This window comes from Manacus candei, unplaced genomic scaffold (assembly GCF_025592945.1).
Source record: "Manacus candei isolate 608988 ecotype Guabito, Panama unplaced genomic scaffold, ASM2559294v1 h1tg000043l, whole genome shotgun sequence".
In the NCBI taxonomy this organism is placed as follows: domain Eukaryota; kingdom Metazoa; phylum Chordata; class Aves; order Passeriformes; family Pipridae; genus Manacus; species Manacus candei.
Genome location: NW_026138091.1, coordinates 12,261,431 through 12,280,478, shown reverse-complemented (window position 1 = coordinate 12,280,478; position 19,048 = coordinate 12,261,431). Strand labels below are relative to the sequence as shown.

The window sequence follows — 19,048 nt, the reverse complement described above, 5'->3', positions numbered from 1 at the left end:
AGTTTTAGACCTTTACTGTAAGCAAATCAAAGCTGAAATAGATGCTGAGGTGAGATTATTGGCTAGTGTGATAATTTACTCCAGTCTCCTCTACTATACAGGAGGGTTACCTTCTAGTTAGCAATTGGAATACTGACCCTAATGCTAATGTGATGATACATTACAATGCTGCCCATTCATGTGATTTATAGAAGTGTATGCATCTGAAAAATTTTTTCCTCAAAAAGGGATATTAAATGCATATTGGATTACTGTTATGGAAGATTACATGTAGGTGTTTTAACTTTCTTTGAATCATGTGGAATGACATCTTTCTCTCCTTAGCTTTTGTTTTTGTGACAGTGCAGAAGAGTAATTTTCATTACTATGAAACTGCTTAATAAGGATGTTGAGTTTTTGATTCCTGAATGTAGCAAAGTGCTTCATCTAACTAAGCTGTTGAGTAATCCTAATGATTATCGTTAAATATGTGATGAAGTAACTTGAATCAAGACCTCGAACACTCTTCAGATTTATTTCTAACAACCTAGAAGGTTTGAAATATTGGTCCGTTGAAGTCAGTAAAGTGAAATTCAAGGACTCCTTCTTTTAAATCCAAAGGTTGCAGAAATAAGAATGATAAAAATATACATCTTTTTAATGCTAAACTGATGGAGCATTTTCAGTTTTGTACACTCTTTTTTGTAGAGAAAAAATGGGCTCGAATCTTATGATTGAAACTGCAAGGAAGTCCAAATGTCCAAAAGTAAGTACTGTTTTCTGAGGTAAATACTAATTGTGTATTTCACAAATACTGTTAGGAGTTCTGAGTAAATTCTGTCCCTAGAAGAATATTGGGTAAACAGCATGAGTGTTGATAGCTCTTCAGGCTTCCATTGCAATAACCTGGGCTTTTACAAGATAAAAATTAATTAGATTCTTAAACTTCTGCATCAATTTCTCATATTTTTAATACTTCGAGTTGGAATATATTTCAGAGATGTTAAAAGCCTTGAAAGCGTAGAAATACTAGGTCAACATTTTGACATTGTGTAAAGCTTATTTTTTTCATATAAGAATTCTAGTGTCTGGAGATCCTGTCATGTCATCCATGATCTGTTTTACTGTGTTGTAAAAGGACAGGGTTTCTTCTCACTTTATTTGGAGTACCCAGTTTTCTCCAGGCACATTCTTAAGCCTAGAGATCTCTTCTCTTCCTGTATGGTAGAAAAGGCACCAAGTCATTGGAGGGGTGTTAGATACAGCAGCAGCACGAGAGTGAAAGATGAGAAAGCCTGGGTATTTTATTTTTGGTGAAGGATAGGGTGTGAAGAAAGAAGAGAAATATAATAGGACATATTTCAGAACAATCTGTAATTAACAGGTGTTTTGGTGTCATAGCACTATATTCATTGCTTTACTGTTAAATGGAAGATATTCACATTTTTCTAAACATAGAAACATGTGCCTGACTGACTGCGTTCCTAGTCCATGTCTAAAACAAGGACATGAAAAGGCTGGTGTGGTATGTTGCTTTCTGAGAGAGAAGCTATCCTATGTTGACTTGAAAGTTATCTTTGAACTGGGATCTTTGGCTTCCTTCCATGTTCTTCAGTAATAAAATGTGAATATAAATAGAGTTGAAACTAGCTGTTCCCAGTAATTGCTTTGTAGTGCTCTCAGTGGTGGCACTCTTTACAAGGTATAGCAAAATCAAAATAAAACATGCAATTGTGTGCTCTGCTGCTGTTAAATCATGGCAAGATGGATTTTTCCTGAAGGTGCTGAGCACTTGGCAACTTAGACTGTATCATGAAGTGGAAGAATACATGGGTATTGCCAAAAATAAAATTAAACATCCATTTAATAGGTTTTTTATTAAATTTCCTGAAGTTGTTTTTCTTTCTTCTTCTAGTAGTGCTTAGAACTAAACCTTCCTTTTGACAAAAACAGCAAACTTTCCCTCCATCAAATAATTGAGTATGAACCAGGCACATGTTTTGCTTTTGCATTGTCATGTAGAAGTTACTCTTTTGTTTTCTTTTCTGTAAGGATGAATCTACTGTGAATAAAATTATTTAAATTAAGTAGCTGAAGAATGAAAATGCATAGAGTGATATCACAGCATCAGCTGTGCTCTTGGGTAAATTTCATGAAAACACCCTACTCTGTAAAATAGTAAACAAAACGGAATTGAACAGCCACTTGGCTGCTAAAGAGTGTTTTTCTGATAGTGCCAGCCAGGCTGGCTGCAACAACACTAAAAGGTCTTGCGTATTCTAACACACATAACTGTAGGCACCTTCATCTCATGATTATAGCTGTAAGATGCATTTTTTTTTTAGTCATACTTTTTTTGGTTTTTAATGGAAATACCATTTTGGCCTTTCACTTTGATATACTTATTGGGATTTCTGTTACTGACATTTCAGTGTCCTTATAAAAACCTTGAAAGACTTACATTTTATTCTTTTGGGTTTTGGGTGGGTTTTAGATTTCTTTTTGGGGAGGGAGATTCTTCCTGCAATTCTTTAACTCAGGTTTTGTTATTAAGTAATCGTTTTTGGGGGGAGAGAAATTGATTGACAGTTCTGATATTCATATTTAATGGCATTGTTGCATTGCTGATTACAGACGTCTGAGAATAAAATACTGTTCCTAAAAGCAAAATATTCTGTAATCATGTAGTTGACAGCAGCAACATTATTTAAACATCGTAGATATTCGTAGAAACAGAGTAACCAGTGGAAACAATTTCAGGTTAAAAATAGCATTTTCTTTAGGGAATTGGGGTTTTTGTTTGGTTTTTACTTTCACTTTTTAAAATTTAGATAGACTTTATAAAAATGTAAATAAACAATGAACCTAGTAAGATTCCAGAGATGCACTTAAGGTATAAATTAAATTTCGCATTGTGGGAAGCTGTCATTCTTATATTAATATTATCATCATATGTAACTAATTTTGTTCCTCCTCATCACTAGGTAGCTGCAGTAAGCACCATTGTAAACAGAGGAACACCACTGAAAGCATTTGTGTTTAGAAACTACAACCACTTTCCTGGTGTTAAGTCCCATTATATTGGAGGCTGTCAGTATAAGCTGTGGCAGGCCATTAGAGCATCATCTGCTGCACCAGGTTACTTCCAGGAATATGTTTTGGGCAGCGATCTTCATCAGGTGAGTTGAAATCTTCTTTAGTAAATATTTTCAATTTTACACCCGAGGAAAAAAAATGGTCTGAATCTCTAAATCAAAACTAAACAAATAAATTGATAGCACAAAGGAAATCTAGGACAAATAGGGGTAAGAAAGGATATTTTCAGCTTCTATAGCCTTTATAGAACTAGAAAGGGTATAGACTTAAAAATCTTAGTCTTCTCAATACAAACTTAAGCTCTTCTACTGTTTCTTTCTTCTCTGCCTGGAAGGAAACCTTATATGAGTTGTAAATTGCCTCTGTCTTCCTGCTTACAACTGGTATTTCATTGAGCATTATTTCGCTAAACAGGTGGTGTGACTTAAAAATCTAACAATATTGTGAAGTGTGAAAAGAACAGGTTATACACTTCAGTATTCTTTTTATTAGTGCATACTCTCAGTTTACTGAAGGGACTACTTTTTAATTCTTTCCATTGACAGCTTATTCAGCTCTACCCTGGTTCTGGGCTAGTAAAAGGAATAAGAGATGTCATGGCAGTAAGATTAAACTCAGGACAACTGCAAAAGAAATTCCCTTGAGGATAAAGCAGTGTCTCCTATTAACAGTATATTCTGTTTTATTGTATTACAACTTCTGTTGGTAATTTCTTTAGTAGTTTTTTTAACCATAGTGGTTTCGTCCTCCAGTGCCCCTTTATTGTCCGCAGTTCTCTGAGTATTAAAAGAATCCGTCTTGCAGTACATACTAATTTAAAACTATTAGTTTTTATTTTTATAAATATCTAATGCAGATCTGTGACAGAAAAAAACTACGAAGAGTGACTGAACTAGAGACCCTTACTAAAGTGAGCATAGGGTTGTGTCACTTAAGTTTAATGAAAGCATCTGTTACATTTCTGTCATTTTAATTCATATGATGGCATCGGCCGTAATTGCTGGAAACCAATAATAGCATATTTTGAGTAATAAGGATGTACCTGGATCACATATAGAATTTCTGATGGTGTCTGTTGAAAGGGCTCTGTAATATCTTTAGCATTGAAATGTGCCTGAGTAATACTGAAGTTTAAAGGCTAACAGATAAATGAGTATAAGATGAAATAGAGAAAAATTAAGAGGTAATAAACATTGGTACAAAGAAACAGCTAGAATTTCATCTGAAAAAAACAGCATACTTCCATATTTTGAGTCAACATTTATAAGGTGATGGAAGAATTCAGCTGTATAAAAACTCTACAGAAGCTGAAGGGTGGAGGGGAAGGGCTCCCATGGAGGGGCAGGATGGTGCTACTACATCAATCGGATTCTGAGATTTCTTTCATTTTACTGTTTTCCCTTTTTATCTAGGGCATTTTTTCCCCCACTCCCTCCCTTACCTGCTTCCCACCCCACAGCCTCCCCAGTATGGTATATATTGTTATCCTTCAAACATTTTAATCAAATAAGTACATAAGTTTTGGGGCTTTTTTAAAGCTAAAAATGGAGCAACACGTTAAATTCCAAGCCAAAGCACAGCTTGAAATCCTGAAACGTGTTCATCTTCCATCTGGCCAAGCAAAACTGGGAAGGGAGTTGCTTTAGCCTTTGGAGCTATTCCAGGCTGGTCCTTAACTACTTGAATGGGTCAGTATTAAGCTATGTGAAGCAGTTTTCTTCCTCTTCTCACCTTTCCACCCCCTATTTCCTTGAATTGAGAGTACATCAAAATTGGTCTGTGCTTCTGTGTGAAGAATAGCTGAATAAACAACATCTTAACTTCTACACAGTGCTTACACAATTCTTTGTCTTAATATTGTTTCTGAGTTGCCAGACCTGTGTGATAGGCAGTAAGGCTGGTATTCATTTCATCTATTCACTTTCAAGTCCAATTTACCAGACTAGAGGATGTGTAATTAGTGTTAATAGAGATCAGATTCGGTATTTTCAGACACAGAGGGCTGGAATGAAGTATAATTTATTTTTTCCTCGCTGCAGAGTCTTTGGACAAAGCCTTTAGATCTGATCTTACAAACATCATTTTGCAAATTCACCATTCTTCTCTATTTCATGTATTTTAATTACTAGAAAGGAAGGACTTAGGATGCGATTCACCTTTGTAAGCCATAAAGAACTGAATCTGTTTTCAGTAATAAAACTGTTTATTGTAGTAGAACTAGATGCTGAATTTTCTGACTCGAACTTCCATGTCATCTGAAAATATCTCTTCTACACAGGCAGGAATATTTAAACCTTGAATTCTTATAGAATCAATCTTTCCAGTATTGTGTGCTTTTTTCCTCTCGGATTGCACTTTTTCTACCATATCTGTTTCCATAATTATCTGGTTTGTGTGGGATGTACTTGGATGCCTAGCTAGCAAATTACTACATGGCAAATGCTACAGGACTCTCTTCCTGCAGGTTTCTGTCTCAGATTATAAATCCACCACTGCAAAATCAAGCAACCTTGAATTACCTTGTTTTAACCCTGGGCATGTAGCAGACTGTTACCCTTTTTTCCTGGGTGTTAATAGTACCTCAGTGGAAAATGCAAGGTAATCAAGAGCTTTATCTCTGCTAAAGTATCCAAAGTGAATTGAAAGGAATACATATGCATAAGTACATTTTTAAATAAATAGAATCCTAAATGCAGTAATATTCCTGCTTACAACAATTTTCTTATTAAAATATGTTAATATTAGCAAATCTTTGTTCTTAATTATAGTTCATATCATAAATGCAGGAATAGTAGATTATTGTTAAGCATCTTTATTCTGAAAGTGCACTGCAATTGTAATTTTAAGTTCCTCGGCCAGATGAGGTATGATCCTAACCTTTGTAGTATATATGGAAATTCTTGCTCTTTTCTGTATTATCACTTTACACTATATACTGTCTAACTGAATGGACTGCTTTTGAACTATATGAATAAATGAAGCATAACTCTGTTAGACATTCTCAACAGTACCATGATTTTTAAAATTGCATCAGCATAGTGTGCAGTAAGTATAAGTAATAATTTATGCCAAAGGCTTCAAAATTGTAGTACAGTGTCAGAAAGATGGTCTTTTGAGGATTTTTTTTCATGGATTGGAGACTTGCATTAATCACCATAATCTGTTTTCTGGACATAAACTGTGCTAGTTTCTTATTAATTTATTTATAATTGGCCTTGCAGTGTTGATATTTCTAGACAATTCCAAGAACAGAGGTGGCCAAAATGTACATGAAAATTCAGAATAGTACATCTATTGAAATTTGTTTCCTGTCTTTGAAGTTTGGGACTCCTAAAGAATTATATATAGAGACCAGGTTTTGTATTATCAGTGAGTTGTACATTTAAATCTGAATTGAGAAGCACTCTGGCATTTCATCTGATTTAAGACTCTTCAAATATGTGAAAATATTTATTTTGAAAATGGAAATTTAGTGGATTTGTTTTAGGGTCATCCTGCATATTCTTGTCTTACGGTATCTAGCTTTTGTTGGAATTGGAGTCCTTTCACAAACATATGAAGTAGCTGAAAGAGAGTTATGCTTAAGGTTGACATGGATTCATGGAGTTTTTATGTATGACTCTAGACGTCTGTGCTGGAGTCATGCCTGAACTGAACTGTAGCTGTTGGCTTTATGACTTGCTTTTCCATAATCTATATAGTTATATGTTTATGTGTATTTGTGTACACACACACATGCCCTTTCTCTGGAAACATTCCAGCCTGACTTCTGTAATATAGTCACTGTAAATGTTCAAGGAGATTGTTAAGTGTGTTAATTTTTTTAGTGAGGTAGTAAATTAGTTTTACAGTTCTTTTGATGTCATTGTTCAGAAAGGTGTTTCTAGGTGCCTGCACGATTATTTGTGCTGCAGGTGAGCTGATCTTGGTTTGTTAAATTTCCACAAAAAGTCAGCAGTTCCAAACCAAACAGCAATATTTACATTCAGGTCAATCGTGCCATGCTATCTGGTTCTGCTCTGTCAAGTAGGAAAAAACAGCGCAGCTGTTGGTAGATGAGGAGAGGAGGATTAATATTCTTTGTGGTTCAAAAGAGGAACACATTAACATTCAAAGGGATTTAATCCCTGTAACATGCTTCTCCAGGAACCGTGCAAGTCAAGAGAGACTAAGTCATGATGTTACAATATAGAAGCCGTATTGCCACATGTCAGCTCTTTTATTTTGAAATGTATTTATGAAGCTCTTAACCTCTCCCCGGTCCTGCTACAAACCAGTGATTTGTTTTTTTCCTACTTCCCACAGTAGGGTGTTATTTCTTGTATTATATATTCTTTTTCTTTTTTTTTTCCCTTTTTATTTTTCTATAGTGTGAAAAACATTTGAGGTACTCAATGTCACTTCAGTAAACAGTAAAGTATGCTGAGGAAATTATCAATTAATTAAAAGAGCAATGTAAGATTTAACAAAATCATTATGCACACTTCATTTACTAGGTTTTACAGCAAAAACTAAATTTGTCCCACTGGATTAATTCAAAGGGCAGCAGGGATTGTGTGTGCGATGGTGGTAAATTCAACAAAGCCACAGATTTTTCTCAAATAAAATATAGCCATTTTCATACAAAGGGCTCGATCACCTTTTTCTTGACAGCTTCCCATGATTTCATTGTTGTATTACAGTTCCATTCATTATAGTGCCGATGTTAATTTATAACAGTGTTCAAATAACTGTTTTCTTTGAGCAAGATCACGTAGTAAAGCAGTTAAATTGGCACGTGGTCAGTTAGTGGAGTTTTAATAATGTAGGTGTAGCAGGATGTGAGGTGAGAATACAACCTAGAAATAAAAAATATATATGGTACAATAGTATGATGTAACTAAAGTTTCAAGTCAGACCTTCATTGAGAAAAGATATTTTGTGATTTCTTCATGTTTTTCAAACTTTCCCCTTCCTTTAATTAGGCAGTAAATCCACTTCATCTTTTGTAGCTTGTTACAGGAGAGGCCTTCAAAAGTGATTCGCTTAGTGGATCCTACCCTAATTGGTTTTACACGGTAGCTTTTAAAATTAGATTCAAGGGTGCTTCTCAGGCTCTAAGAAGACACAGAATATAGGTCACATTGAAGTTCTTTTCATTCTTAGGATATGCCACGGTGATCAGTATGCACCAGAGCTTATGCAGACTCTGGTTTAGTAGGTGTATCTTGTTCTCACAATGATAGAAACAAATATTTCTTTGTTTCTCTGTCTCCTTGTTGCCATACACATTTTCCTACAGCCTTCAAGGCAGTGTCACGTACTATTTAAGCAAGAGGGAATTTACTGGAACGTGTTAGCTACATGGATATCTGCATTTATTTCTCTCCTATGGATTTTATAGGTTTGGTTAGCAGCTCTGAAGGTGGACATGCATGATGTGGTTTACCAGCCTTTGTGGAATTGCTGGTTATTGCACCAGTAGTATTTTGCAGAGCAGACTGCTTGCAAGATTCCCCAGAGGGGCTTGCTAAGTGAGATGCTACTGGATGATTTGTTTAGTGATGTGAGAGTGTATTTTGTTTAGGCATTTAACTTGAAAGCATTATAATTTTTTTCTCAATTGATTCAGAGTGCTTATTTAAAAGAAAAAACAAAACCTCACTCAAATGAGCTGTATTACATTTAACTATTTTTTTTGCTTAGACTTCTGAGTCCATATGTCTTCAGTAGCACTGTTGACCAGCTAATATTTACTGTAAAACAAATCTTGTAAAGTCTAAGGAGGCTTGGTAGAGTGAAAAATTATGAACTGAATCAATTCAGTAATCTCTGTACAAACAATTCAGGTTGTTGCACTCAAGTTCTGATGGTACTAGCCACCATTCCTTAGATGAAAAAGAACAGTTTGTCAGTTCTTGATGGCTTATAGTTTTCAGTGTCCCTGGTTATGTATTTGTCTAATACTGACTTAAATGGGGCCACATTTCGAAATGAAATAGCCTGGTGATATTCATTGCAAATAAGAGCCTAAGAATGTAGTGGGATTATTTCCTAAAGGAAAGCTGGTTTATGATGCATAGTGGTCTGGTGCTTAATGTGAAAAATCATTTAATGTTTTGTCAGCTACCGTCAAGCCTCTAATTTGCCTTCTTTGTTGCAGTTTAGGAAACTACCCTCGTCTTGCCATGGATACATGTGATAGGAATAATTTTCACCATGTATACAAATGTGCCTAAAGCCAATTAGTTCAATACTGAGTGCATTCCCATTCATTGAATAGGGCACAATGTCTAAACCCTATTTCCTGTACTGAGCTTCTCTTCCAATATAAGGATTAATCTGTGGTATTAATTTTCCAAATCTGAAATAATTTGGCAATCTCTTCAAAGATTCTTTGCATTTCAATGTTTCTTTTACTTGGGCTTTATTTACAGTGTTGGTTTTAGTAGCAGATAATTCTAGATTTTTGGTTACAGAATTCAATTATTTCAGCTATCACTTCCTTAGGGAAAAAAATAAGGGAAAACAGAACAAACCAGTTTCCCTCAGGTCAAATTGGGTCCTCTGTCGTGGTTGCCAACTGCAATAGAGGTTGCTGTTGATAAAATGTAAAGCTGTCTTTGCTGTTGCTACTCTTGTAGAAGGTTATTTCAATAAGGTATCTCCTCCTTTTTCTCATGGCCAGAAAATTTTTCGTTTTCATTCTTAAGTCTATTCCTAGCTAATAGATACAAATTTTCCTTGTGCCAGTACTTACTGTTCTCTAGTTTAATTTACTTTTCTTCTTGAAGTATGTACCCTTTTGATGTTTATATACAAAACACTCATATCCTTTTTTATTTTGTTAGTCTGTCTCAATTTTGCAAAACAGACTCTTGTCATCCTAATGGTCCTTCACTTCACCTGCTGCAGTGTGAGTAATCTTTCTTGAAAATGGACTGTCCAGTATGTTTTTGGCATGACCCGAGACACATTGTGCAAAGTCAAATGATATACCAGATTCAAAATCAGCATTTCTAAATTAGAAGCAAAATTCAGAGGAGTTAATTTGGTCAGGCTGGAACACTGTATTCCATATGTTGTCTTAATTGTGTGATGTATTTCCTTTTTCAGAGAAAGGTATACCTTAGAATTACAGTTGCCTTTCAACAACAACAGTTGGTAGTTTAAATCATTCTGTGATAGCTCTACTCAGAGCTTTCTCATGGTGGTTCTGATTCCAACTGTATTTTGTCATCTAGTTTCTTCTTAACTTAGGGGACCCATGAAAGCACAGAACTCCTTCAGTTGTTTTCCCCCTCCCCCTGCCCCCACTGTGTTAGCTTGTTAGCTTGGGAAATAAAATTAAAAGAATTTTGAAATTGTGAAAATCTGACATGGATCTGTGATTTCTTGTTTGCATGTGGAGGGTTTATATTAATGTGCTTCTTTAGTGCAACAACTTGTGCTTTCTCCTTATTCTGATACACTCTGCCATAGCAAATGGAGTATTTATGTGCTTCCTAAGTTAAATGTTGTCAGAAAGGACAAATATTCTAGGCTTGAGTACCCCAAGCGTCATCTGAATCCAGAAGGATTTTATTCAGACGCGTAGGTTGGGATTTTTTGGTTGGCTGGTTTGGTTTGTGGGTTTTTTAACTGTCCTGTTGAACCTTACCTGTGCTTCACGCACATCGTAAGGAGAACCTGAGTTCGGGCCTGTGTCTGGAGTCAGTGTAGGTTCAACCATGGGCCAGGTTTTTTTCTTATGTTACACACCATGATCCTTGCTTGTCATACTGCAAGCAGTTCATCATTTGGGAAACGCAGTTATAAAATATGTACTGTTTTGGTGATGTGTGCTGCTGTTCATTGCAGAATTCATTTAATTAGATCTGTTATGCACAGACTTTTAGTGAAATATCTGACAATATATTTTAATACCAAATAATTCTTTCTTTTATGGTGCCTGCTAATATTTAGCAAACTTCATCAGTACCCTGTAAGAGTACATTTTCTGTGTCTTATAACAACCCATGAATTCAGTGATGTTTTCAGAGCAGCTGGTCATTTTCTGTGAATTAATGACTCACTGGGATGAGTTAATAATTGAAGATAATCACCTAGGAGCCTACCTCAGCTAACCATTCATTCTGAAGAAATGTCAAGAGCAAACATGTCTAATGGAGGGTAAAACAATGTAAAATATATTATTAAATGTTTAGCATATAATAGCAGTAGTATTGGCAGTTCTCAGAAGCATTTGACATGGCATTTCTGTGTATGACCAGTGTATTATGGTGTTGCTGTTTTATGAGGAGTAAATAATAGTAAATACTGCATGGGAAAACAGTTGTACTGAAAAGGAAGCTTTTCAATAAACTGTCAAACTTTATTAGATTTTTTTTCTTTGTCATGCTCTCAGTCTAAATTCTCTCTTTGTAACTCATGTAGCAGAAGTACAAATGTAGCTAATGCATCTTTAGATTTTTTTTTTAATTGTCAGACTGCAGTAATGAAAATTTTAATATTGATGTCATTCAGTAATGTACATACAAATGCATTTATTTTTCATATTCTATACGAATGTTTTCTAAAGAATTTTTTCCTTTGCCAGTTCAAGGGGAATCCCTTTTTCAGTGCATGTTTTAGAACTGTGACAAGTAACTGCTTATGTGTTTATTAGTGTTTGAAGAGAAATCATAATTTGGAGATAGCATTTCAAAGTAATGAGCACAAGATATTTATTTCAGGAATTTAAAGCAGTAGGTCTGTCTCCCCTTAAATAAGGGAATTGGTTCTTTCTGTAATTGTTAGAAATTTGGTGTACAAGAGGATTGTGTTAATATCTGTCTCCAGTTAGGGTCTCTGTTGGGGATCAGCCTAGTGCAGACTGTATTATAAATTGTATGTAGTTGACCCAATAGCCTCCCTATTAGCATGATTATAAATTAAGGATGGATCTTTCCAAATAAATTGGGTGAAATGTTTGTAGGAAGAGCGAACTGTGTGTCATTGTATGCGTTATGGAAAATTACCTAATTTATTAAAAAACATTTTTTCACTCTCATAGAGCAAAGTGGGTCAGACACACTATTAGATGAAGCTAAAACAAATTGTTTTAGGACACTATACATTTTAGACGGAGGTTTTTTAGAAATATTAACACCACCATCCATTGCTTGTCAGCAAGATAAAGAGGAAACAGTTCTGTTTCTGTCCTGTTCCATGTTTATAAAACATCATATATTTTGTCAAATGCTTGTTCAGAAAAATAAAGATTTCCTGTCTTACTGGGAGCTCTTATTCAGCAGTTTTATCCTCAGTAGCACTATGACCAGACTGACTGATTACTCCCAAGAGAAGAGCCATAATTAATGTGCATTTCAAACTTTTTTGTATATATTTAAAAGAACAACATGATCATATAAGCTTTGTATTGAGGAGAGTATATTAGTGCTGAATGTGATAGGGGTTAGTTTATTTGCTGTTAAATCTTACTGTATAGATTTCTTCTTCCCAAAGCATATATTAAAAACTGTAATTTGTTAGCCCAGTTATGCTTGAATGAGTAAGCCTTAAAGCCTTAGGGTGGATGTAGTGACATTTTCATAATGGGTGCACAGTGCAGTGAGAGGACTAGGCTGGGATGTGAATCTTGAAGTTATTTGTATTGATAGATCTTCTGGGTAGTGAAAGAATTTTTCCATTTCTCATTCCAGTCTTCTACTCTGAGGATATTTGCTGCTACTTATATAAATGTATTGAGCTGATTTTACAGAATGATTTGGCAAGGTGTACCTATTTTACTTATAAACAAGACTAAATGTTTTTAGAGTAGTTATCTTAATTTTTCTAAGAAGCAATCCATTGTTGTAATGCAAATACTCTTCAAACTCCTCATTTGCATTAACAAACCTTATCCTTAATCTGCATATTTATTATATTTATGTTGACTTTAACCATGGAATTTAAAAAATACTTTTCAGAAGTCCATTCAAAATCTTAGCCTGTGATAGCTTTGTACTAATTCTGTCTCTACTTTTTTGCAAAGACAGTGAAAGTAAACAACAGGCCAAGTCTGTAAGAGTGAACTAAAATGCAAAGCATGTCTGCATAGGCAGTGAGGTGAAGTGGTTACTATGGAGCAAGCAAATGCAGCTTCCAAATATCAGACTTGGCTTTCTTACATTATATATCCTTAACAGTGCTAGATTATTTTGTTCACAAAATTTAGCATCATTTAAGTGAAACTGTGCAACACACGAGATGTTATGCAGAATTATTACAAGACACAACTTGAGTCTGACAGAATTAGGAAATGCAGTAAGAGCCTGTGAATGTAGAGAGTGTTCTGAACTTATGGGAAACAACTGCCCTACCTACGGTAAAGTATGGTTCAAACTGATTTTTTTAATTTTAATATCTAAATTTTAAATAACTGTTTTTTCAAAGTATTGACTTAAATATGTCACTGGTGACTTTATACACATTTACCATAATCATTTAAGTGGGACAAGATTTTCAGAAAGTTCTGTGCTACTAGGCTCCTAAGTGCTCTGAAGCACATTCTTTGAAACCTCCCAATCTATTTTGCTTCTGATGGTAGAATTTGCACCCATCTGTTTCACAATATTTAACCAGGCCTTTCTTTACCCCTAGAACTAGGCAAGCAGGGTATCTCCGCCAGAGTGTTTTTATTGGAACATATACTTACAAAAGGTGCATTTTCCCTGCTTTAAGTAATTTAAGATCTATTACTCAAATCACAAGGGAGCCTTGCCTGACTATTTTGCAATGTTCAAAACACTAATAGAAAATTTTAGCTACAGCTTTTGACTACTTCTTACCAACCAGCAAATCCTAAATATATGCTCACTGTTGCATAGGGAATTTTTGTAAAAAATCTTTATTAAAAAAATGAATTGATTTCATCTTGGAATTAGCTGATAGGATATTAAATAAAAGAGAACAGTTGAATGTTTACTACTTGGAAAGCCTTTGGCAAAAGACTGAAAATAATGTCCTAGTCCCTGAGTTCACTGCTTTGCTATCAGTAACAAAATTGGTGTTTTATTATTACTAAGTTCCATTTTAAAATTAATTTATTTAATTACTTCCATTATTTTTATTAGACATTTTAAACAATCCTTCTTCCCTACTGTCTGCCTACATGATGTCATTGGGGGAGTTACCCTTTTTCAGTACTACCTTGCATTAGCATTCCTACTATGGCACTTTGTGTTTGGTGTACTGCCAGCAAATTAAGTTGACTCGAGTGTGGGGTGATTTTGCAAAGTTCAGCATATGAAGAAACATCTGGTACTTGCCAGTGCACTGACTGTGGCAGCAGAGAACGCAAAGGGGAAGGGGTGACTTGTGTGTTTGGGAACTGGAAAAGACAGCTTGTGATTGGATTGAGAACTGGCTGAAAGAGAAGAGATTGTGAAAGGTAGGGAAGGCCAGGCAATCTAAGAATGGGAGAACAGGCAGAATAAGGGATCTGCCCTGGCTGTTTGCCCAAAACTGAGTCCTGTGTCTGAACTTGGGCCAGTGGCACTTTTTTGTGGATCAATAGTTTAGTAATTTGAAGAGTCCCTGTAAGTTACCCTTTCTGTTACAGATTCCAAGTGTGAATCATAGACTCATTTAGGCTGCAAAAGACATCTAAGATCATCAAGTCCAACCATTAACCCTGCACTGCCAAGTCCACCACTAAACATTGTCCCAAAGGGCCACATCTGCAGGTCTTTCAAATATTTCCAAGGATGGTGTATCAAATATTTCCAAGGATGGTGTATCAACCACTTCCCTGGGCAGCCTGTTCCAAGGCCTCACAACTCTTTTGGTGAAGACATTTTTCTTAAATGTTCAACCTAAACCTGTCTTGGCACTACAAATGTTTGTGTTTTCCACAAGACTGAGACTAGACTGACAAAGTTAAATTTCTAATAAAAATGGCTTTTAAAATGTAATTTCATTTTACAGCTAAAATAACATGCATCTATGATTCATACAGTATTTCTTTTAAATAGAGTAGAACCTTAGGAATATTGGAGGAGGACAGGGCCTTGGGAGGGTCATTGGTCCAGCTTCCTGTTCGAAACGGACTAAACCTCAAAGCTGAGTTGGGTTGCTAGAGCCCTTGCCCAGTTTAGTTTTTGTCTCAAGGACAGGCATGGAGAAGGATATGTCAAGATTTCTTAAAGTTACTTTTAAAAAGATTAGATCTGGCTTTCATATTTCTGTATTGCTAGTTTGATATAGTTCTTGGGAAGGACTTTTTTCCAGTTTTATGGAGATAGAGGAATTATTCAGAATCAGAATGGAAAATTCTTTGTTTGTGGTTTTCTTAGAATTCACATACATGTGAAATCATTGTAACTAATTTTAAAACTTGTGAAAATACTTCTTCACAGGAATTCCAGCTTTTGACATAACTAGCTCTATGTTTTCTGGAGCTGCAGAATTAAATAAGTTACTGCACTATTTCTTTCACTGAGTCCTTAATAGTACAGTTTAACTAATAGCTTTATTTACTGCTTTAGTAGTTCATCACTGTAACCAAAAGAGCAGTAGGATGAACACCACTTTTTTAACAGAGTAATCTGATTTGAAGCACAATATTGATCGAGGTGTGGTCATTATCAACCATTATCTGTTTGGAGGGGAAGAAATAAAATCGGTTGCCCTTTTTACTGAGTCCTTCGAACTTTCAAAAAATCACATGTATCTATTATCTATATAAATGCTAGAAGTTATGTGTCTAAACTGAAAATTATTAGGAATTTACTGTCATTACAAGAAACCTAAACTGGAGAAGGTGCAATGATTTCCATATTTAAACAAAGCTGTTAGTTCTCATCACAAACTGAATGTGGTATGTGTAGGTATGTGTACTTTATGTTTCTTTGATCTTTTATGTGTTAGTGTTACAAAAATATTGTAGTATTCTGGTATTATATACCCCCTAACTTCTGATAACACTGATTTTCTCATGGTAAAGCAGTCATGTGTAATTTATTTATATTCACAAGATCAGTGGAAATTATTCTGTAAGCAGGTTTTTAATCTAGGATTTAAAGAAAGAAGGTAAGCACCACTAAGATAACTATGAAGATTTTAGATTAAGATTCATGGGGAGTAATATAGAGGACAAAAACATCCTTGTATTTAGTTTTCTGTGTAGAAGCTAATTTAAACATAAGCAAAGGATGATGGGCACTGAAGCGACCATTCATTTTAGCAGTGTTTTTAGTGTTTTGAGGAAAACGGATGGTATCCAGAAAGAGTTCAAAGAGCTTTTTGTAGGCTGGAATGAAAGCTTAATTAAAAGAAAGCAAACTTAAAAAACTAAGCTCAGTAATCCTGGTTTTACTTATTTATCTAGCACAGCTGTAGTTAAAAGGAGTTTTTCTGTAAAATGTTTACCAGCTCCAAAACCTTTTTTATTCTAAGCTATTCCTGAGTAAAATTGCTTTTCTTTATTATTCTAGTAATGTAATGGTCGGATATGGGATAGAGGGAGTTTGGGGAGCTTTAGAATAAGAGGGTGCTTGCGTAATGCTTATTGTAGTCAATATTCTGTTTCTTTTATATTTTACATGTCTGTATAGATTTTGAATGGATATAAAGATATTCATCTCTGCTCTTGATAATGTTTTCAGCTTAAGTCTTGCCTTTATAACTGCTCCCTTTAAGGCATTACCAATATAGAAAGTTCTATTGAATTCAAATTCCAAAATAATTTACTTATTAGCTGGAGTCAAGATCATTTTACTTTCAAGAAGTGTTGAACATACTTTTTGTGATTCTCTGGATGAAAATCTCATTGTCTGAATGCTTCTCAGACTTATTGTCAGTCACACTGATTCTTATTAGTCCTAAAGTGGTTTATCCCGGTTTTTAACATGTTGGTAGTAAAAGACATCTCTCCTCAATTCCAGAGTAGCATTTGTTCCTGGTAGTATTGAGCTGAATTACGATCTTCAGATAACTTAGAGAGACTTCACATTCCCTGGTCTGATCCTCAGGAGGCCTTGAATCATCCTGAGACCTGATGAAAGGACAATACAGAAGAGCTCAAGCCACCAAGGAGATTTCTCAAGTGCATTGATGACAGCAACTGTTACAGTTGATGGAAGAACCAACAAGGAAAGGTGCTTTGCTGGACCTGTTGCCTACAAAGAATAAAGAACTGGTCAAGGCTGTGAAAGTTTGAGAAAGCCTTGGCTACAGTGACCATGAGAGGATGGAGTTTGGGATCCTAAGAGAAGGGAGAAGGCAAAAAAGCAGGACTACAGCACTGCATTTCAGGAGAGCAGACTTCATCCTCTTCAGAGCTCTGCTTGGAAGGATCCCATGGACTACAAGCTTAAAGAGAGAAGGGGTCCAGGAGATCTGGCTGATACTCAGTGATCACTTCTCCAAAGTCAGGAAAGGACCACCCCAACCAGTATGAAATCGAGCAAAGGTGGCAGGCAGGGGCAAGCAAGGAGGTCCTAACTGAACTCCAGCATAAAAAGGAAGTGTACAAAAGGTGGAACCGGGGCAAGTGACCCAGGAGGGGTATAGATCTCCTGACCAGTCTTGCAGAAGTAGGGCTAGAAAAACAAGGACTAGCCTGGAGGGCCATGTGAAGAGCAACAACAAAGGATTCTACAAGTACATACACAGCAAAAGAAAAACTAGGGAAAATGTGGGCCTGCTACTGAATGAGGCAACACAACTTGTGACAAGAGATGTGGAAAAGTCTAAGATGCTTTAATGCTGCCTTTGTCTCAGTCTTTGCCAGTAAAAATGGCTTTGAGGAATCCCCAGACCCCTGAAGTAAGAGGGAAAGTGGTGCAAGGAGGACTTGCAGTTGGTGGAGGAGAACCCTATTAGGGAGCAGTTAAATGAACTGGTCATACATAAATTCATAAGCCTGATGGGTTGCACCCGTGAGTGCTGATGGAACTGGCTCATGCCATTGTGAGATGACTCTTGATTATTTTTAAATGGTCATGGTAATTGGGAGTGCAGATATTATTCATGTCTTCAGGAACAGCAAGAAGAAAGCTCTGGGGAACTACAGGCTAGTTGTCTTCAGCCCAATCCCTTAGGAGGTAATGGGGGAAATCCTCCTGAAAAGGACTTCTAAAGTCATAAGGACAATAAGGTGATCATGAGTAGTCAGCATGGATTTACAAAGTGGTTTACCTGTGATTTACCAACCTGGTAGCCTTCTGCAATTAGTGGACAAGTGGAAAGCATTGGATGTTGTATACAACAACTTTGGTAAAGCCTTTGACATTTACCTCCCATAAAGTATAGTAGTATGGCCAGTCTTCGCGAACGAAGATTTGGGAAAGGTCATTCCCCTTCCAGCCTGCACAATGGATTTTTTAGGTGAGACACAGTGTGTGCTGAACTGAGCCCACCCTTTAATCCTGAGGTTCATCTGCCGGGGCTGAGTGAGCTTGGATGGTGGCAGCGAGGTCCTCAGGACGTAGGTTTGCTTAGAGTGACCTTCTCTTAGATGGATGGCCTTACAGGGCTGACGAGCTCCATCTGCACGGAGGAGTTCCCTGACCGGGAATTGAACCCGGGCCGCAGTGGTGAGAGTGCTGCATCCTAACCACTAGACCACCAGGGGGCCCCCCCTCCCATAAAGTGGGGATTAGATAAATAGACAGTGAGGTGGATGCAAACTAGCTGAATGAGCAGGACCCAGAGATTGGGATCAGTGCCACAAAGTCAAGTTGGAAGCAAGTCACTAGAGGTGTTCCTAGGGGTCATTACTGGGGCAAATTCTATTTAACATCTTCATTAGTGAACAGGATGATCAGACAGAGTGCACCTTCAGGAATTCCATGGATGATACAAACATGAGAGGAAGGGCTGATACATGAATGGTTGGGTTGGACCACCACTCAAATGGACCTCAACAGGCTGGAGAATTCTCATGAAGTTCAAAAAGAGGAATGGTAGAGTCCTGCCTCTGTGGAGGAATAACCCCATGCACAAACCT

General features: G+C 36.3%; 1 protein-coding gene across 2 annotated transcripts in view; it reads left to right on the top strand.

The window, feature by feature from the left end:
• PNPLA8 (patatin like phospholipase domain containing 8) overlaps nucleotides 1-19,048 on the top strand; it is a 36,438-nt gene that overhangs the window by 13,101 nt on the left and 4,289 nt on the right. For both annotated transcript variants that reach the window (XM_051795439.1, XM_051795440.1), the window contains exons 7-8: nucleotides 688-745; nucleotides 2,964-3,158. In XM_051795439.1, the coding sequence (XP_051651399.1) occupies nucleotides 688-745; nucleotides 2,964-3,158 (253 nt within the window). The remainder of the gene's footprint in view (nucleotides 1-687; nucleotides 746-2,963; nucleotides 3,159-19,048) is intronic.